Source organism: Diabrotica virgifera, chromosome 8 (genome assembly GCF_917563875.1).
Source record: "Diabrotica virgifera virgifera chromosome 8, PGI_DIABVI_V3a".
NCBI classification, from domain to species: Eukaryota; Metazoa; Arthropoda; class Insecta; order Coleoptera; family Chrysomelidae; genus Diabrotica; species Diabrotica virgifera.
In genome coordinates, this window is record NC_065450.1 from 22,275,654 (window position 1) to 22,294,767 (window position 19,114).

The following is a 19,114-nucleotide window of genomic DNA, read 5'->3' on the forward strand; positions in this document are numbered from 1 at the left end:
AGTAGGGTGTACAGTACCTACACTTTCTGCCAAGTATGATAAGTATAGGCCAAATAGTTTTAAAGTACTGGCTACAAATAATTTTTAAATTTTAATCATATGAATAATATCATAAATTAATCAAAATAACTGTGCCGTTTCATATTTAACTTCAAATATCTCGAAAACTAATAACTTTATCGTTACCAATGAAGAGTATATTGTTTACGTAGAAAGTATTGTAGAATCTAAAAATGGTACTAAAATAGTAATTCCTCCAGTGGCGTAGAATTTGAGAAGGGTCAACCATTCACTATCCCCTGTCGTACGCCTCTGGTAGTAGCTAGAAACGTTTGTTTATCATAATTTAGTAGGGTGTATAGTAGTCGCACTTTCTGCTAAGTATGAAAAGGATACGTCGAATAGTTTTAAAATGCTGAGCAAAAATTGTTTTTAAATTTTTAGATAAAACTCGGTTTAGTAACTCGGTAAGGAACCACATTTTACTTAAGTGTTTTAGGTTAAATCATCGTATTTTGTGCTAAGGTTTCTCCAGTTACTATATGGACAATTATTAATGAAACACCCTGTATATGGTTATATTATTAAATATATTATATTATAGTTAAATGTAAATATACATTATAGCTATATGAAATACGTCCACCAACAATAGCCATTTCCTATTTATTAGATTCACTGACAGTAGGTACAAATTTATGCTTATAATTTTTCGAAAACGAATAGAACTTGGATTGACTATTTCTTGTTGCATTTTTACAATAAATAAGAATTGGGTAATAGTAGGCAACCAATTATTTAGCCACGTACTAGGGGTAAACAGCATTTAAGTATTTTGATAAACTATTTTAATTTAAAACTCGAGTAGTTGATAATTATATTTTTTACTAATTAAAATAATAAAAAAGGTCGTAGAAAAAGTATAGTATTCTACTCGCATGTAATGGCTATTACTCACTCTGATGAATTACGACACTCGCCTACGGCTCGTGTCGCAAACTTCATCATCGTGAGTAATAGTCATCATTACATGCTCGTTGAATAATATACTATTAAATAGTTTTGTTTCTATGAAACTCAGAAAAGTTGCTTTATATGTAATTATAAGGCTTTGAAAACTGAAACTTAATTTAATCCATAATTATTTATTATTCATAATTATGTAATAAGTAATAGTATATTATTCAACGAGCATGTAATGCTGGGTATTACTCACGATGATGAAGTTTGCGACACGAGCCGAAGGCGAGTGTGGTTATTTAACAGAGTGAGTAATAGGCATTACATATGAGTAGAATACTATACTTTTTCTACGACTTTTTTTTTTTTTTTTTATTATTAGAAAAATTATTATACTTTAAAATGAATAATTCGTTTATTGATAAAATTAAAATATTTTTTTATTGCAAAATTTAAGCAAAATTATAGAAATAAACAATTTCTTGACTATTTCTTTGTTTTATTTCTTCAAGCAACACGTTTTACAAAATAAAACAAAAATTTAAGTTTAATTTTACAAAATGTTCACTAATATATCAAAGAAATACCTCTCGGAGATGGAGGGGTTATCTGAGGTTTTGGAGGGAAAAGAAAAGTTTCTTAAGGGCCTCCTAGCTTGGGTTGCCTAGGGGCCTCAAGATTCTTAATCCGCGACTGGTCCCATCCACCGTATTCTCCAGATTTAACGCTGTCTGACTTCCCGATTTCTTTTTGTTTACAAACTTGAAAAAGTCACTCGCTGGGCAGAAATTGAAGTCGAATGAGGAGTTCATCACCGTCATGGAAGACTACTTTGCAGACCTCGAGAAAACGTATTTTTCAGACGGGTTAAGAAGTTGAGGCATCGCTGTATCAAGCGTGCGTCAAGCTAAAAGGAGATTATTTTCAGAAATATCACCACTGTTCTCAAAATGTTCGTTTTTCTGTTGTAAGCTAAGTACTTATCGGACCGTCCTAGTACATCACTGATAAATGAAATGTAAAAATATCATTTAGTTTTATAACAAATAATCCGTTTCGTTAATAGAACAACAAATAATAAAAACATCAAAATAATATTAGTTGTTTGTGGCCGCAAGCGTATTAATGAGATTAAAAACAGTTATTGAAAATGTCAAGATAGCCTTAATAGGCTATTCTCACCTTTCGTTTACTTAAAATTGTTCGTTCTGGTCGAATTGCTGAAAATTAAGTCACAATGTAAACAAACTATGTAATTTACAGGTAAAATCAAGTTATTAAAAATTGTCACACATATACGCACCCTTCTCTAAAATGTACCGCGTAAATATTATGTAAAAAAAAAAAATTAAACACTTTTTTTAGGGTAGGAACAGAACAAGTAAGTCGCGGTGGAGGTGGAGGTCGCGGTCGATATCCATGTAAAACAAACACATTGTAGTGAATGGAAGAGAACAGAGCAGGTAAGTCGCGGTGGAGGTTTAGCGTGATGCCATCCAGGAGGTTTACATCGATGCTTTTGAAAATAAAATGAGTTTGTTTTACATGGATGCCTACTGCGCGGCCTACACGAATGCTTCCCTGTGATTGGTCCTTTCGAAGCCAATTTGTCATTACCTGCGCTATCTGAGTTGATACTTTTTATATAATCCCTTTTTTGTATTCAGTTTATTTTTGAATTTCTAAAGTAATTAAATTCAGTAAATTTTTGAAATATGAAGGAGGATCTGATTATTTACAGCTGGCATTTCATCACTATCATCACTTGACTGACATAACATCGCAAAAGCACAGTCTTTTTGTCATTCAAATTTCATTAAACTACTTCACTTGATAGTGATTCTAGCTCGACTGACAGCGCAGGTGACCTCCTTGCTATGTGCTGTCGACATCGACCGCGACTTAACTAGTAGCATCCACCACGAACTACTCCTCCACCTCGACCTACTTGTTCTGTTCTTACCCTAATAGTCTAGTTGTCAGATATCTCTAAAAACGAGGTGACCAAGCTGAATTTTGCTGAGAATGATAACATTGGGACCCCAAGAAAAACGTAAAAAAGCTTCCCACTCTACCCCCGGGCTTCCCCTAATGCCTACCTTGTAGGGGCGAAAGAAACCGAAAACATCGAGTAACCAAGAATCTGTACGCCGTCGTAGAAGAATGTTTTAAACAATAAACATAGCTGAGATAATTTCGAACAAAAATTGTTTTAGCACTTTTTGTGTATAATGAATCTCGAGAAATAACGTTCAAAGCAACCGGCGATTTTGAATGACAGTTACGCGCTCGAAATTAAGTTTTTATATAAAATTTGAACTTTTATCTCGACTGAAAAAATTCAATATATTTTGAGCAGAGTGTCCTTTATACAAAAATTGAAGTGCGTTTTAAAAGGTGAAGAGTGCAGCTCTCGTGTATAGAAAAGTTGTTTATTTGGAATCCCTCATATTTGTTGTCAAAAATAAAAATTGAAATTGCATGTTAAAAGAACTCCCACCGAACGTTGAAGCGGCAGGCCGAGTGAAATAGAAAAATGTACCAGAAAAAGGTAAAAACTGAAGACCAGACCAGAGGATAGGAGTGACAAACCTTGTTATATCTTTTTTGGGGTCTCAAAATTAACATTCTCAGCAAAGTTCAGCTTCTGATTTTTAGAGCTTTAGTGGAATTTTCGTCTATGACGACTGGAGTATTAGCCAAGCCCCTTCCAATTGTTGGTAGTGAATAAGTAGGGAGAGGGGGGAAAGAACATAGGGGACCAAAAATACATCACTAGATAGAGAAAGAAATAAAGTAGACGGGAGGGAGACTTAGAAGAAAATGAGAATAAGCCCAAAAAATAAACGGCATAGTTTCATATGGCCCGAAGACAAAATTAGAAAATAGCAAGAAGAATTTGCTCTCGGAGGGAGATGAAAAAAGAAAGAGAGGGTGCGGAATAGACGTGAGAGGTGGTACGAAGAGAGATACAAATAGATAGAGAGGAACGGGAGATGTAGAGAACGATAAAGTAAGGGTAGTGAATTTAGAAAAGAGAGTAAAGGAAAGAGAGAGTAAAAGATCAGGGGAAGTGAAAGATATGAAGAGCGAATATCAGTGGTGATTGAGACGGAGGAAGTGAAATGAAAAGCAAGATGGTGGAGTATCAGAGAAAAAGAGACGATGAAAATACGGAGAGGAAAAAGAGATGAGCGAGTAAGAGTAAAGGCTGAAACGCATTAGAGAGTAGCGGACTAGTCTAGCTCAGATTCTTTACGATGTTTTTAATATTCATGAACGCATTTGGAAATCGCGGACGGGACGAGGACTTGATTCAATTTTTAATGAGAATCTCAAGTCCTTTACTGTCTTGTCCGCGACTCTCTAATGCGTTTCTGCCTTAAGTGGTAAAGCGAGCGATAGGGAGGGAAAGAGTGATGAACGGAAAAGTCAATAAAAAAAGGGAGAGTAAAAGAACAAAGAGGGCCAAAAACGAATGGCTAAAGTTTAGAGCTCGAAGACAAAATCAGAAAATAATAAAAAGTAAATAATCATTACACCCGCAAGTAGGTTTTTACGTATCTGTATCTATAAGCATTGAACATGAACACTGAAAGAAAATAAAACATAGTCTAACGTCGATTGTAGAAATTAAATATGATAAAATTAACCGAATTTATTTGAATATTACCTGTGCTCTACTATTTATAATCTGTCGAATTTTAGTGGCCTTCAACTGTGTCGGCTGAGTATTCACGCCGTGTTGCTGTGACAACTTGACATTCAAGGAATCCAGAAAGCTTTGTCCAGGACCGGATTTATGATGATATTTATTTACTGGAGAATTCGTAGGAGTTCGGTCTTCTGAAAGTCTTCTCGACGATTTAGGACTTAGTTGGGGCGTCAGTTTTGCACTAAGTGATGCTATGAAATTGGAACTAACTCCACCTGGCCCTGGAAATTATTATTAATTTATGATTAAATAGTTATAAGTTTCAAGATACATTTATAATAACATCAATAACCTCAAAGATGAACATTGCGACCTTCAAGGTATCGTTATTCCTTATACAGGGTGTCCCAAAAGTAGCGGGACTGTCGAATATCTCGCGAAATGAACATCGGATCGAAAAACTGAAATGTACGTGTTCAATATTTTTCAAAAATCTATCGAATGACACCAAACACGAACCCCCCTCCGCTATTTTTTATTGTAAATTTGAATTACTTACGTAAAAATAAGCAACTTTTATTCGACACATTTTTCGAATTATGGATAGATGGTGGTATAATCGGAAAAAACGATTTGTGTTATACTAGGTAAATTACAGAAACGGTCTAATATCTCGAGAAATGCACTTCCAAATGAAAAACCAAAAAACCCGTGTTTAATATTTTTCAAAAACCTATCGAATGACACTCAACACGATCCCTCCCACTCCTCCCCTTGAGGTGTGGTGAGGAGTCACTTTAAAATCTTAAACAAGACCCCCGGCTTTTTATTACAGGATTACTCGTGAAAAAATAAGTAGCATTAACTCCAGATATTTTTTAGAATTGTTGATAGATGGCACTATAATCAGAAAAATATGATTTATTGGCGCCATCTATCAACAATTCTAAAAATGTCTCAAATAAATATTACTTATTGTTTCATGAGGAATCGAAAACTGCAATAAAAACGAACTGCGAAACCCACGATATGGAACGAAGAGTACTAAAAATGTAGGATCTGAAACACTACCAGAAAGTACTAACGAGGAAGTTATACCTGCCTTAAAACAGATGAAAAATGGAAAAACTCCTGCAGACGACGGAATAACAAAAGAGATGATTACAGCTGGAGGTCAAACTATTTTGGAGGCAGTTAAGTACCCTTTCAGACCAAGACACCGGTGTCCGGCAACCGATTTTCAATTGCAGCAAAGCACGAGCCACTAAAATCAGCCAGACACTCAAAAGTGGCTCGTCTATAGTCGTTCATTTAAAACAATGCTTTGCTGCACTGTGGCGGACACTGATGTCAGACACCAGTGTCCCAGTCTGAACGACTACTTAAATCGTAATGAACAAGTGTCTCTTTGGGGATGCTATTCCAACCTCTTGGCAAAATGCGCAGGTACCTATTTTTACTACGGGGTCAATCAAAGCCAAGTGGTCCAAAGGTGGTTGCTTGACTATTTTTAATATTTTTTATTTTTCTACCTTTTAAACTTCAGTCTATAGAGAGTACAAAATTGTATTCATTTTATTTTTAAAAAATTTAGTTTGCCGATGACGGCCATTTTTGTTAAAGCTTATCGATCATTTTCACGGAAAACATGGCTTCGCTCTTTAGTCAATATTTTTACTGAGGTTTGTCCTAGAACAATAAATCAAAAACCAAACTTTTTAGAAAAGCATGCTCTAAAAAAATTGCCTGTAGCATTATTTAATTTCAAACTAACCTTAAGGCCTTAAATGAACCTCAAAGTTTCAAAAGTTAAATTGATAAAATGCCATTTTCAGCATTTTTTTACAGCATAAGGCATGCCATTTTCAGCATTTTTTTACCGCATAAGGCAAGCCGATAATGGTTTGTATTTTTTTTCTGGAAAAGACATACGTACATAATTTAAATAAAAAAAGTTTAAGCTTTGAGACTTAAGTAAATTTTTTCAAAAAAAAACTCAAAAATGTAATTTTTGAAAAATCTCAAAGTTTGACCCCTTATATCTCTGATGGGCACGGATGAAAAAAATTGAAATTTGGCTGAATGTTAGCCCCTAGCAGGTCGAACAAGGAGTAAAAATTTACAGTTGCAGACTTACGTTATATAGGAGTTACAGGCCTGAAACAATGGTCAAAAATCAAAATGGTCAAAATTTGAGCGTCTGCGGGCAGGGTAATTAAAATTCAAATAAATTGTCTAATGAAATAAAAATTAATGTATTTTCACCAGATTTCACAATGAATACAAATTTATACAGGGTGGGCCAAAGAAAAGAGTCCACTTCGATATTTGGCAATAGTTGCCTATTAGATTTTAAGGAAATGCCGAAATGGGTCTGTATAAATAATCTGGTCTGCCTGTATAAATAATGATCATAATGTTTATATTACTGAATAGAGAATTGAACACGCTTTCAAATGAAATACCACAAGAACCCTTTTCCCATTTAAAAAAATCATTAATTACGTCATCACACTCTAGTGGATGACGTCACGTAGTATGAAATATATCCCAAAAAGTTTCAATATAATAAAAATAAAAATGGACCTATTTCGGCATTTCCTTAAAATCTAATAGGTAACTATTGTCAAATATCGAGGTGGACTCTTTTCTTTGGCCCACCCTGTATAAATTTGTATTGATTGTGAAATCTGGTGAAAATACATTAATTTTTATTTCATTAGACAGTTTATTTGAATTTTAATTACCCTGCCGGCAAACGTTCAAATTTTGACAATTTTGATTTTACCATTTTTCAAGCCTGTAACTCCTATATGACGCAAGTCTGCAACTCCAAATTTTTACTCCTTATTCTACTTGCTAGGGGCTAACATTCAGCCAAATTTCAAATTTTTTCATCCGTGGCTATCAGAGATATAAGGGGTCAAACTTTGAGATTTTTCAAAAAATTACATTTATGAGATTTTTTTTTAATTTACTCAAGTCTCAAAGCTCAAACTTTTTTTTATTTAAAGTATGTACGTATGTCTTTTCTAGAAAAAAATTACAAACCATTATCGGCTTGCCTTATGCTGTTAAAAAAATGCTGAAAATGGAATTTTATCAGTTTATCTTTTCAAACTTTGAGGTTTCATTTAAGGCCTTAAGGGTAGTTTGAAATTAAATAATGCTATAGGCCGTTTTTTTAGAACATACTTTTCTAAAAAATTTGGTTTTTAATTTATTGTTCTCGGTCAAACCTCAGTGAAAATATTGACTAAAGAGTGAAGCCATGTTTTCCGTGAAAATGATCGATAAGCTTTAACAAAAATGGCCGTCATCGGCAAACTAAATTTTTTAAAAATAAAATAAATGGAGTTTTGTGGTCTCTATAGACTGAAGTTTAAAAGGTAGAAAAATAAAAAATATTAAAAATAGTCAAGCAACCAACTTAATTTATATTGGACCACTGGCATGGATTGACCCCTAGACACAAGAAAGGAGACAGACATAAACTCGAAAATTACAGACCAGTAAGCCTGTTACCACATCCGTACAAACTGCTTACCAAAAAAATTAATAACAGACTTTCAAATAAATTCGACAGTTACCAGCCTGTTAAACAAGCGGGATTCCGCAAATGTTATAGTACCATAGAACAACTACAGACAATAAGGACTCTAAAAACAGAAAGATGCCAATAAATCTAAAGAAAAGGGTATTCAACAGTTGTATTCTACCAGTTATCACCTAAGGAATGGAGACTTCATTCCCATAAATTTAAAACTATTTTCTAATCTTGATGTTTTATACTGGGGTATTCTTAGCTTATTAGAATTTGTTTTATGGTAATCATGTGATGAGCATTAGTTTCAAATTGATTGAAATTTTCTTTGACAAACAGAAGAGTGTGGTAAATGTACAGACTATAGAATGACATGATTTTGTATTTTATAAACGTTGGTTTACAAGTTTCCCGAAATTTTAGCCCGAATATTTTTCGAATAATTTTTTTCTGAGTTACAAAAATTTTACAGCTGTCAATAGAATTTCCCCACAGTAGTATGTTGTAACTCATATGACTGTAAACAAGGCCGTAATATATATTGATCAGTGCTGATATCGACATAGTATCTTTTATTCTAGAAATAGCATAAAAGGATTTATTTAATTTTGTATTTATTGCATTGACTTGTTCAGTCCATCTCAAACGGCAATCTATATTTAAACCTAAAAATTTTGTTGTTGTAACTGACGAAATAAGTATATGTTCTTTTCATGAGCATTTTTCAGTGCGTCACAAATGATAGAAAAAAAGGTTAGTCCGTGATAAATACACATTTATGACATTTATTCTAACATGACATTTTAGTTAAATCGGACAGTTGTCACATTTTATTTGCAATTTGGTATAAACACTGCAAACTTTGCAATTGTGTTTATTGCGTTTATAAAATGGTATTTTCTTTGATTTGTATAGTCTTATAAATTGTACAGATTAATTTTCTTTTATATAGAATAATACAATATTATATAATATTATATTATTAGCGCCATCTATTGACAACTAGATTAAATGTTATAAATGTCACCGACGAAATGTAATCAGCGACGTGCGTTTTTTTCTGTCACATACAATTTAATGCGTTAGAGAGAAATCGAAAAACTGTGACGCACTGAAAAGTGCTCATGAAAAGAACCTTATCGTCAAATTTAAATGATAATGAGTAGACATTGCTAAGAGCATTTGGGGAATGAAAATATAAGAATTAAGTTTTATCAACGTTTACTTTACATTGGATTTATAGTTTGACGTAGCGTAGACGCAACGGAGACATAAGAAACGGACTGGAGACGTAAAAAAATAATATGTCAATTTATAAATCAACGTAGTGGAATTTTTGCGCACGGGTAGAAACAGTGACTTAATTCAACAAAATAGCATATAAATTATACGAACCGCAAACACACTTTGTGTTTATTTATTTATACCTACTATTATTTATTATAATATTTATCTGTTTTGTGTGTTACATGGATTAGGAAATACACGAAGGTATGCTCCTTGGTGCCGTGGGATTTCCAACTATTTTGTTTAACTTCCTGGTCTTTAAAATGTTTATTGGATTTATTATAAACCTATCGTATATGTGTGCATAGTACCGAATTAGGCTAATAAACAACTCATATTTATCTGAAATATTGAAATTACTCTATGATATATTTTTATTAAATTAATAACTTAACATCCATTGTAACAAATAATTAACAAAATTCGAATATGTTGATAAACAACTTTATAAAGTGGATGAGGATAAGGGCGGGTCCACTTTGGGTGACAGAACAAAATTCTTCCTTTTGATTGGCCAGACGCAAGAAACGCACTGTAAAAGATGAAAGTTGGCGAACTATTCCGTTCCGTTACGTTTCTCTTACGTTCCGTCATGACTTTACGTTCATTTATAAACAAGAATACACAAAATTCGGTGTTAAACTTTTCCAGACGTTGCGTCTACGTCTACGCTACGTCAAACTATAAATCCAGCTTTAATCCATTTGCTTTGGACCAATCTACAAATGACTTAAAAACACCGTTGGAAAATGATATAAGTTACTCTTTACTATAGTTTATTTTTTAACCAGGAGGAGTAAACTAAAAAGACAGATTCACACCCAAGAAAGTCACTAGAATAATAACCAAATACATCTTCTATTTTGGTTGATCTTGTCGACCCTCAAGGGTAATCCATAAAAATATTATATTAAATTAATACGTCGCTAAAGAGTTCCAAAAACAACTGCTTTTTATATAAAAGCAGACTAACAATCTAAAAATTAAAGGAATAACACAGAAACACACAAAAATCGCCGATATAACTTAATTAACCTATGAAATATGTCAAAATTTGATAAATGTCAGTGTCAAAATTTTATAACAGTGGAGTAAACTTGCCTGCGGTTGGACCAATTACAAACAAGCAATACAGCGCGGTAAATTTGAATCACTTCTCTTGGTTAAAAAACAAAGAATAGTGTAGTGTTTATTCTACACTACCCCTAAAAATTTTCTTGGCTACGCCTATGATATATACATTTTTACCATCGGATGGATCAAAGCGCCGATCGTTGATCGTACCCGAGAAACAAATCAGTCTGAGTCTGGGTTCTGCGGCTGACGGCTCAACATTGAATTTGAAGGTGGCATCTGAGTTTTAAAAAAAGAACACGTGGTAGCAAATAAATTATTTATCTCCAAAGTAATATAACATCAATATCATCTACACTAGGTTCGCTTTCAAGATGCAGTAGAAATAAACAAACCAAGACACGTTAAATGCTACTACGAGCACTCCCGAATCATAATTTACAATGTATAAACTTTGGAAATCATGATTTGGGATTTACAATGTATATAGATTGTAAATTATGATTCGGTTGTGTTCCTAGTGGTATTTAACGTGTCTTGGTTTGTTTATTTCTACTGCATCTTGAAAGCGAACCTAGTGTACAGCAATACTGGAAGTATTGAATAAATACAAAAAGGAAATATCAGCCAATTTAAATATAAGTTTCAACCCGTAATGCCGGTAACTGCTGTATCATTATAAAAACTCAGGTATGTACCCATTTCTCTATTTTGATAATATCTCGTCTTATATCTGTGTATACTTCGTATCATTATTTTATTTCTGTAAAAGAAGGGTAAAAATCATAGTTTTTACGACACCGCCATCCATTATCATATCTTTTTATGAAGATAGTCGTTAGTTTTTGTGAGTTTTTATAAAAACTATAAAAACCAGTAACCTTGTAGGACCTCTTCAGCATGCGCAGATGACAGAGACAGGCAGCAGAAAGAAGATTGAATTAGGCTTACATAAAATACGGAATAGAGAAGGGATGTGTAATTTACTAACGTTATTCAAAGAGATATTTTAATTTAACTTAACACGATCAAGGATTAAGAAAGGCAAAAGAGAGAGGAAAAAAAATAAATTACACCTTAATCACTTACGTTCTAAATATAATACTATAACCTTATTATGGAGTAAGTTACCTATTTACACCACTTATCATCTAGATTCTCAAGCGTTAGTAAAAACCTCATTAAAATTACATTATGGTTGTGTATTACCAACCCCTAACACCATACTACCAAGAACCATTCACAACATTCACCCTAAAACAAATCCTATCAATATACCCAACATTGACACTAGATCGACCAGATTCTATTAATCACCCGAGAGTTCAATGAGGGCCTAATTTATTAGGACTAGTTGAAACTATATTACTTGAATTAGGCTTACATAAACTACGGAATAGAGAAGGGATGTTTAATTTACTAAAGTTATTCAAAGAGATATTTTAATTTAAGTTAACACGATCAAGGATTAAGAAAGGCAAAAGAGAGAGGAAAAAAATAAATTACACCTTAATCCCTTACGTTCTAAATATAATACTATAACCTTATTATAGAGTAAGTTAACTATTTACACCAATTATCATCTACATTCTCAAGCGTTAGTAAAAACCTCATTAAAACTACATTATGGTTGTGTATTACCAACCCCTAACACCATACTACCAAGAACCATTTACAACATTCACCCTAAAACAAATCCTATCCATATACCCAACATTGACACTAGAGCGACCAGATTCTATTAATCACCCGAGAGTTCAATGAGGGTCTAATTTATTAGGACTAGTTGAAACTATATTACTAGAAACCTAAACCTATATGATATGGTTCTGGATATCAACAACATAGAAAATCCACGGTAAAAATAATCCATAACATCTACCAGCTTTCATTGCGGTAGGAAGACAAAATAAGGTAAAGACACTAGCAAGCCCACTATACTCATGGTATAGGGTATGCTAAAAAGGTAAAGATACTTGCAAGCCCATATCTACTCACGGTAGAGGGTATGCACAAAGATAAAAGATAATTAAGATCTTAACTGTAATACCTAAACTGTACTATTTACGTGGTCCAATTCTTTACTCACAGCAAGAACAGTGAAGGACAGATCCATAGGACTCTATAATAATCAAGATAAAGATAAGATATACATTTAATCAAGATATAGGTAAGAGATAAACTCATCAAGGTAAAGGTACGAGATAAACTCAAGGTAAAGATAAAGATAAACTCAATTCAGGTAAAGGTAAAAATAAACTCACATCTACCTTTTCATATTTAAGGTAGAAGGACATCTACTAGCATAATGCTCAGTAGAGAGATAAATAAGGTAACTCACATACTCACATCAACTAATCCAAGCAAGTGGTAGAGAGACAGGTAACCAAACTTGAGATAATAAGATATGTTAAAACTCAAATCATTTAAAAGATAACAGCATAGGAGATGACAAGCAAGTTAAACAGACTTACTTACTGCTGAATATCAGAACGATCCAATTTTATATGTCACATTCTAATTTCAACCTAAGAGACACTCTAGGAACAACTTACAGATATTAATATATTTCTGAGCCAAGTGAAGTGCACAAGTCCAGGGTGATCAATCCTGAACCCACGCTCAAACCCTGACGCAATTAAGTGTATACATAAGATCTATGGACATGGTTTCCGGAACCCATGCAGACCATATATCAAAGACAATATTTTGTAATACGTTGTCCTAATTTTCCCTATAAATACTTATCTAACCCAGAATTCAAGATGGGGAAAATTCCCATTATCCATCCTGTACTCCTATGATAGGCAGTTTGGACTTTCAAGAGACAACCAACAGCAAAATGAACAAGTCCATAAACTAAGATATTAACCAACATTAAGATAAGATAAAATAAGATAAAAGGCACAACAAACAGATGTTAACCAGGTAAACATAATAGACAAATAGATCTTAAGCAGGTACTAGGTTTACTAGGCAGATACCTCATGCTTAACCAGAAAAAAATTATAATATCGATATACATTAAAAACTTACCTTCTGACTTTCTATCAGCACTCTGAGACCTCAAATTATTGATTCTTCTCATGGCATTAGGGCTACCACCCATAATCTGCATTGGTTGAGCATATACCACACCGCCAGATTGGGAAACGTAGGACAATTTGGACTGGCTTTGGAAGGTGCTGAGTACTGGACCTGAGTTGAATTGAGTCTGAGTAGTTTGGTATAAATTTTGGGAAGATGTCGACATACGTCTTATTGAGCCTGGGCTGGCGGGTGTATGATTAAGTTCTGTCAACGCTTTAACAGTTTCCGCCACATTTATTCCTAAAATAGAAAGAGGTAAGTCAAAAACCTGTTGTAATGTAACGAAACCGCAAATAATATAAAATGACAGTGTTAGAAGAAAAATAGAAGAAAAAATCTTCTCGTAGTAGGTACTACAACACGGGGTGGGTCTTGACTGACTGCACAATTCACTTCCATCTCGACCGGTCGTCCATGATAGTTGGGTCAGTGGGTAACCCCATTGTTCTTACATCTGACCATAATTATCTCTACATCGCATTAATGGACGTCCTAAGAGCCTTCTTCCTTTCGAGGCTTCTTGTCAGATGGCGGATAACTTGGCATGGCGGTTATGAGGAAGTCTATTTTAGACGTTGGGTTTAATCTCCTGGACTACGTCGCTAGCCCTTCTTCTTCTTCTTAGGGTGCCTGTCCGCTCCGATCCTTGGCGATCATTCTGGCTATGATGACTTTGTTGGTTGATATACGGAATAGTTGTGTTAAGGTCTTTCTATACCATGATCTCAGGTTAGCAAGCCAGGATATTCTTCTTCGTCCTGGGGCCCTTTTTCCTTCAATTATACCTTGTAAAATGCATTGCAGTAGCTCGTATCTGCCTTGATTTCTCATTATATGTCCCAGGTACTGCAGCTTACGGCCCTTCACGATGTTGACTAAATCTGCGGTTGTGTTCATCCTCCGTAGTACTTCTTCATTGGTGACTTTGTCTGTCCATGGTATCTTCAGGATCCTTCTGTACAACCATAGCTCAAAAGCCTGAAGTTTCGATAATTTCTGCCTTCGATGTCCCCGTTTCTACTCCGTATAGAAGCACTGAGTACGCGTAACATTTAAGGAGCCTTATTTTTGTTTTTAAGATGAGGTCATATCTCTTGAAGAGTTCATAGTCAAGAATGCACTTTTTGCTTTTCCGATGTGGCATCTAATCTCTTGAGTGTTGTCGCTAGCCCTAGGTATCAGTAAAACCTCGGCATTTGTTCTCATTCGGCATTGGTTAGTATTCGGGTCGTGATAAGGTTCAAAGATTCTTCTGAGGATTATTCTCTCAAAATAACGGAGTTTTCTTTCCATTGCCTTTATCAGCGCCCACGTCTCACACCCATACATGAGCATCGCATCGGTCTAATCACTATTTTATAAACTCTTATTTTTGGTGTTCGTGTTAGGATCTTATATTAAACTAGTGATTTTGCCCGTCGCCATGCAACGGGGAATACAATCAATTGCCTTCTACAATCACTGCACTCAATTTTTTGTGACATCCTCCTATTTTATCGTATCTCCTTCCAATTTTTTCTGACACCCTCCATTGGTCTCTGATTCCCTCAATTTTTTCTGGCACCCTCCAATTTTATCTGATACCCTCCATTTTTTTTGACCATTATTTTTTTTATATCTTTTTATTTTATAACTCGAGAAGGACTGGATCGATTTGGCTACTTTTGATTTTGAAATAGTTATAGAAGTCTAAGGAAGAAGATCCTTACAATATCCCATCACATATTAAATTTTATTAGTTGTATAGGAAGTGTGTAAAAATGTGCGCCTTGGTCAATAGGGCAGTCAATGAGGGTATGTGGCTCCGAATTCCCTCCTATTTTCACAGTAAGTACGGAATAGCCCAAGAAACAAAGTCTACCCTATGACGATGTGTGCTATTGCCTTGGGGTCGGTTCCCTTCTCGGGGGTGGAAATTTTTTTGCTTAAATAACTACGGAAGTTGCTAGAGAACCTAATACTAAGCAAAAACTGTTCTATAATATTTTTTTTCGAAAACTCAATACTTTTTGAGTTATTTCTGGTTGAAAATTGGCCATTTTCATTGAAACATAACACCTCAAACGGTTTTTTGCGAATACCTTAAAAATTATGCATCGAACTAAAAAAACTATAAAACATTTTTGTAGCTTATAAAATAACAAAGAGTTCTATCCTTTATGAATCTTCTAGTTATAACACAAAAAGAGATATGGTAAGTGAAAAAAACTTGTTTTCTTTGTGCATGCTCAAATCAGTGTATTTAACTTGAAGTAACAGAGAAACGGTCGATTATAGGTGTATAATGCTACCAATAACTTTTGTTGTGCTGAAAAAGACCTTTAAAATAAATAAGTAATATTAAATGTCGATTACATTCAAACTATGCGAGATAAGCTGTAAAAAATTTGATGACTAACGTATTTTAAGAAAAAAATGAGAAGTATATTTAATCCCTCATCCACAAGAATTTAAATGCATCGTTTTCCTTCTACAATACATTTTACTATAGTGTTCTTTTTATGTTTAAAAAGTTGGGCGGGTTTAAAATAAATGGTTTTTGAAAAAAATAAGATCAAATTATTGACCGCATTTTTAAATTTTCTTAAAAATCTTCCTAATTCTCCATGTAACTCGAAAATGATAAGAGATGCCAAAAAAAGATGCCATACAAAAATGTAGGTTTCTTCTAGATAAACATTTTGATTTTATTTTTTATAACAGTATCTCTTATCATTTTCAAGTTACATGGAGAAAAAGGAAGATTTTTAAGAAAATTTAAATATGCGCTCTATAATTTGATCTTATTTTTTTCACAAACCAATCATTTTAAACCCGCTCAACTTTTTGAACATAAAAATAACACTGTAGTAAAATGTATTGTAGAAGGAAAACGATGCATTTAAATTCTTGTGGATGAGGGGTTAAATATACTTCTCAATTTTTTCTTAAAATTCGTTAGTCATCAATTTTTTGCAGCATATATCGCTTAGTTTGAATGTAATCGACATTTAATATTGCTTATTTGAAAGTACTTTTTAAGCACAATAAAAGGTATTGGTAGCATTATACACCTAAAATCGACCGTTTCTCTGTTATTTCAAGTTGAATACACTGATTTGAGCACGCACCAAAAAAACAAACTCTTTTTACCTACCATATCTCTTTTTGTGTTATAACTAGAAGATTGAAGAAGGAACGAATATATTTGTTTTTTATAAGCTACAAAAATGTTTTAATTAATTTTTTTAGTTAGATGCATTGTTTTTAAGGTATTCGCAAAAAACCGTTTGAACAGGTGTTATATTTCAATGAAAATGGTCAATTTTCAACCACGAATAACTCAAAAAGTATGGAGTTTTCGAAAAAAAAATTATAGAACAGTTTTTGCTTAGAATTAGGATCTCTAGCAACTTCCGTAGTTATTTAACCAAAAAATTTACCACCTCCGAGAAGGGGTGGGAACCGCCCCCAAGACAAAAGCACACATCGGCATAGGGTAGACTTTGAATAAGGAGATAAGTAGAGGCTATTCCTAAAATTTCATTAAAATCCATGCAGTAGGATAGAATTCGGAGGTAATAACCTGTTCTTGCTCTCATTGAGTGGCATACAAGAATAACTAAATATTTGACAATATCGAAAACATAAGAGATTATGGATAGTTCTATTGAATTACAATCCTTTTCAAGCAGCTGCCTTAGAGTAAAAATCTTATATATGGTCGATCTATTTTTCCTGAATCCGGTTTGCTATTTCCATATGAAATTTGCAACAAAAGGTGGAAAGCCTACTTAATAGGATGTTCGATAGGACTTTGTACGTGCGCCGTATTAAGTAGATTCTTAGTAGATCTGGGAAACGAAGCATTTGCGGACATACGTTTATATAACAAACTGTCATTATTTTTTATGCAGAATTTCCCCCTGAAGGTTTTAGCACATATTTACTAACACCCTGTATTAAAGAAAACAAAGTGAGCATTTAAATTAAACGTCATAATAATAAACATAATTACCTGGGTTTGGATGTAGCTTAGACTGTGCGGCCTGTGTTGACGGTTCTAACAAAAATGCCGGTGGAGGTGGCAGGTTTTCTAGACTACCTATGGCAGCTGTGTTTGTTATGGAAGATGTTCGTCTTATGGGCGGTGGTGGTTTCTGATTTTGTACAGATCCTCTTCTTAAGAGAGTGCTACGCAGTGTTACGCCACCTAAAATGTGTTATAATAAAAGATTGTACTAAATTTCTTCAATATTGCAAGATTGGCGCACTGTTTATTTTTCACTCTTCTATCGATTGTGTAATATGAAAAAGGTTTTGAATATACGTTTGGTTTAGTAGTGGATAATGAGGGATCCAAGGCGGCATTGAAGTTGATGGAAATAACATGAAGAGAAGCATCTATTCTCAAATGTGGTCTCGAGGTAAGGAAGTACAAAACTCAAAGAAGTACCACAAAATGTATATGTTACCGGCAATGTGTACAATTCAGGCATTGTATGGAATACCTAGGCATTATATACATTGCCGAGTGAATCCAGGCAAAGTATGAAATAAACTCATTTCTTAACAATTGTACAAACTTTACCTAGGCATTGTGTATAATGCCTAGGCATTATATAGAATGTCGAAAGTTTTGCAGGCAAAGTATAAAATGAACAACATTGTTAAAAATTGTTTATTGCAAATAACAAACATGAAATGTATTAAACATAGGATCTGAAAATCCTCATATTTTACTAGAGTAAAATTTAAAAGTGAAATATTAATTTAAGAAATTACTTGTTACAGCAGGAAAGAGAACTATGGCACTTCGAGTTGCATTTTCGATTGTTTTTAACACAAGCACATTGTTTGGTTTGACATTTAGTTTTGCAAGTGCATCTCACAAATCCTTGGCCGCTTCCTGTTGACTGAGCTGTTGCAACGGTACGAAGTCCTGTTTCTTGATCAGGCACGTCTTCTACTCGAACTAGGCTTTTTTTGCAAACTGTAAACTGTGACCTTGCGTACAGTTGTTTCAAAACTCCGTTGGCGGTCCCTAATTTGTAAAACCCATCTTCTGTCGTATCCATGACCACTGCCAGAATATTTCTCAAGTCACCTTTTCCTTTGTCAACGTCAGGAATTGGAACACGAACAGTGACTCCTTTGGTGACGGGGGGAAACTTTTTATCGGAATTAGCTTTCATTTTCTTAGCTTGTTTTTCAAGACAAGCTTTTGACCTCTTCCTCTCTTTATCAATATTTGTGGGACACACAACAGGGATTTTTCAGTATCATCACACCCCTGAATTGAATGGCCACATGAAATATGTATGTCCGCTAAACATTTTGTGCAGTTTTGTTTCTCATTAGTTTGCTGCAAACAAACGCTACACATTTGTAGAAGGCTAGAACTGACCGAGACATCAACGGTTGCCTCATTAACTTCTGAAGTGTTATGATCGGTTTGGAGTGGAGGTTCTAGACTTGACATTGTCTGTGTTTCTGTTGTGTGCATGTTATTAACCACTCTTTCC

At 34.1% G+C, this 19,114-nt stretch overlaps 1 protein-coding gene across 2 annotated transcripts in view; it reads right to left on the minus strand.

The window, feature by feature from the left end:
* The window catches only part of LOC114333316 (protein MTSS 1), a 262,400-nt gene that overhangs the window by 45,644 nt on the left and 197,642 nt on the right, over positions 1-19,114 (minus strand). The window contains exons 13-16 of one of the 2 annotated variants that reach the window (XM_050658844.1): positions 17,608-17,802; positions 13,557-13,850; positions 4,634-4,896; positions 2,143-2,180 (exon numbers count right to left, since the gene is read on the minus strand). In XM_050658844.1, the coding sequence (XP_050514801.1) occupies positions 2,154-2,180; positions 4,634-4,896; positions 13,557-13,850; positions 17,608-17,802 (779 nt within the window). In that variant the 3' untranslated portion in view covers positions 2,143-2,153. The remainder of the gene's footprint in view (positions 1-2,142; positions 2,181-4,633; positions 4,897-13,556; positions 13,851-17,607; positions 17,803-19,114) is intronic. The other variant, XM_050658843.1, reaches the window with a different exon arrangement.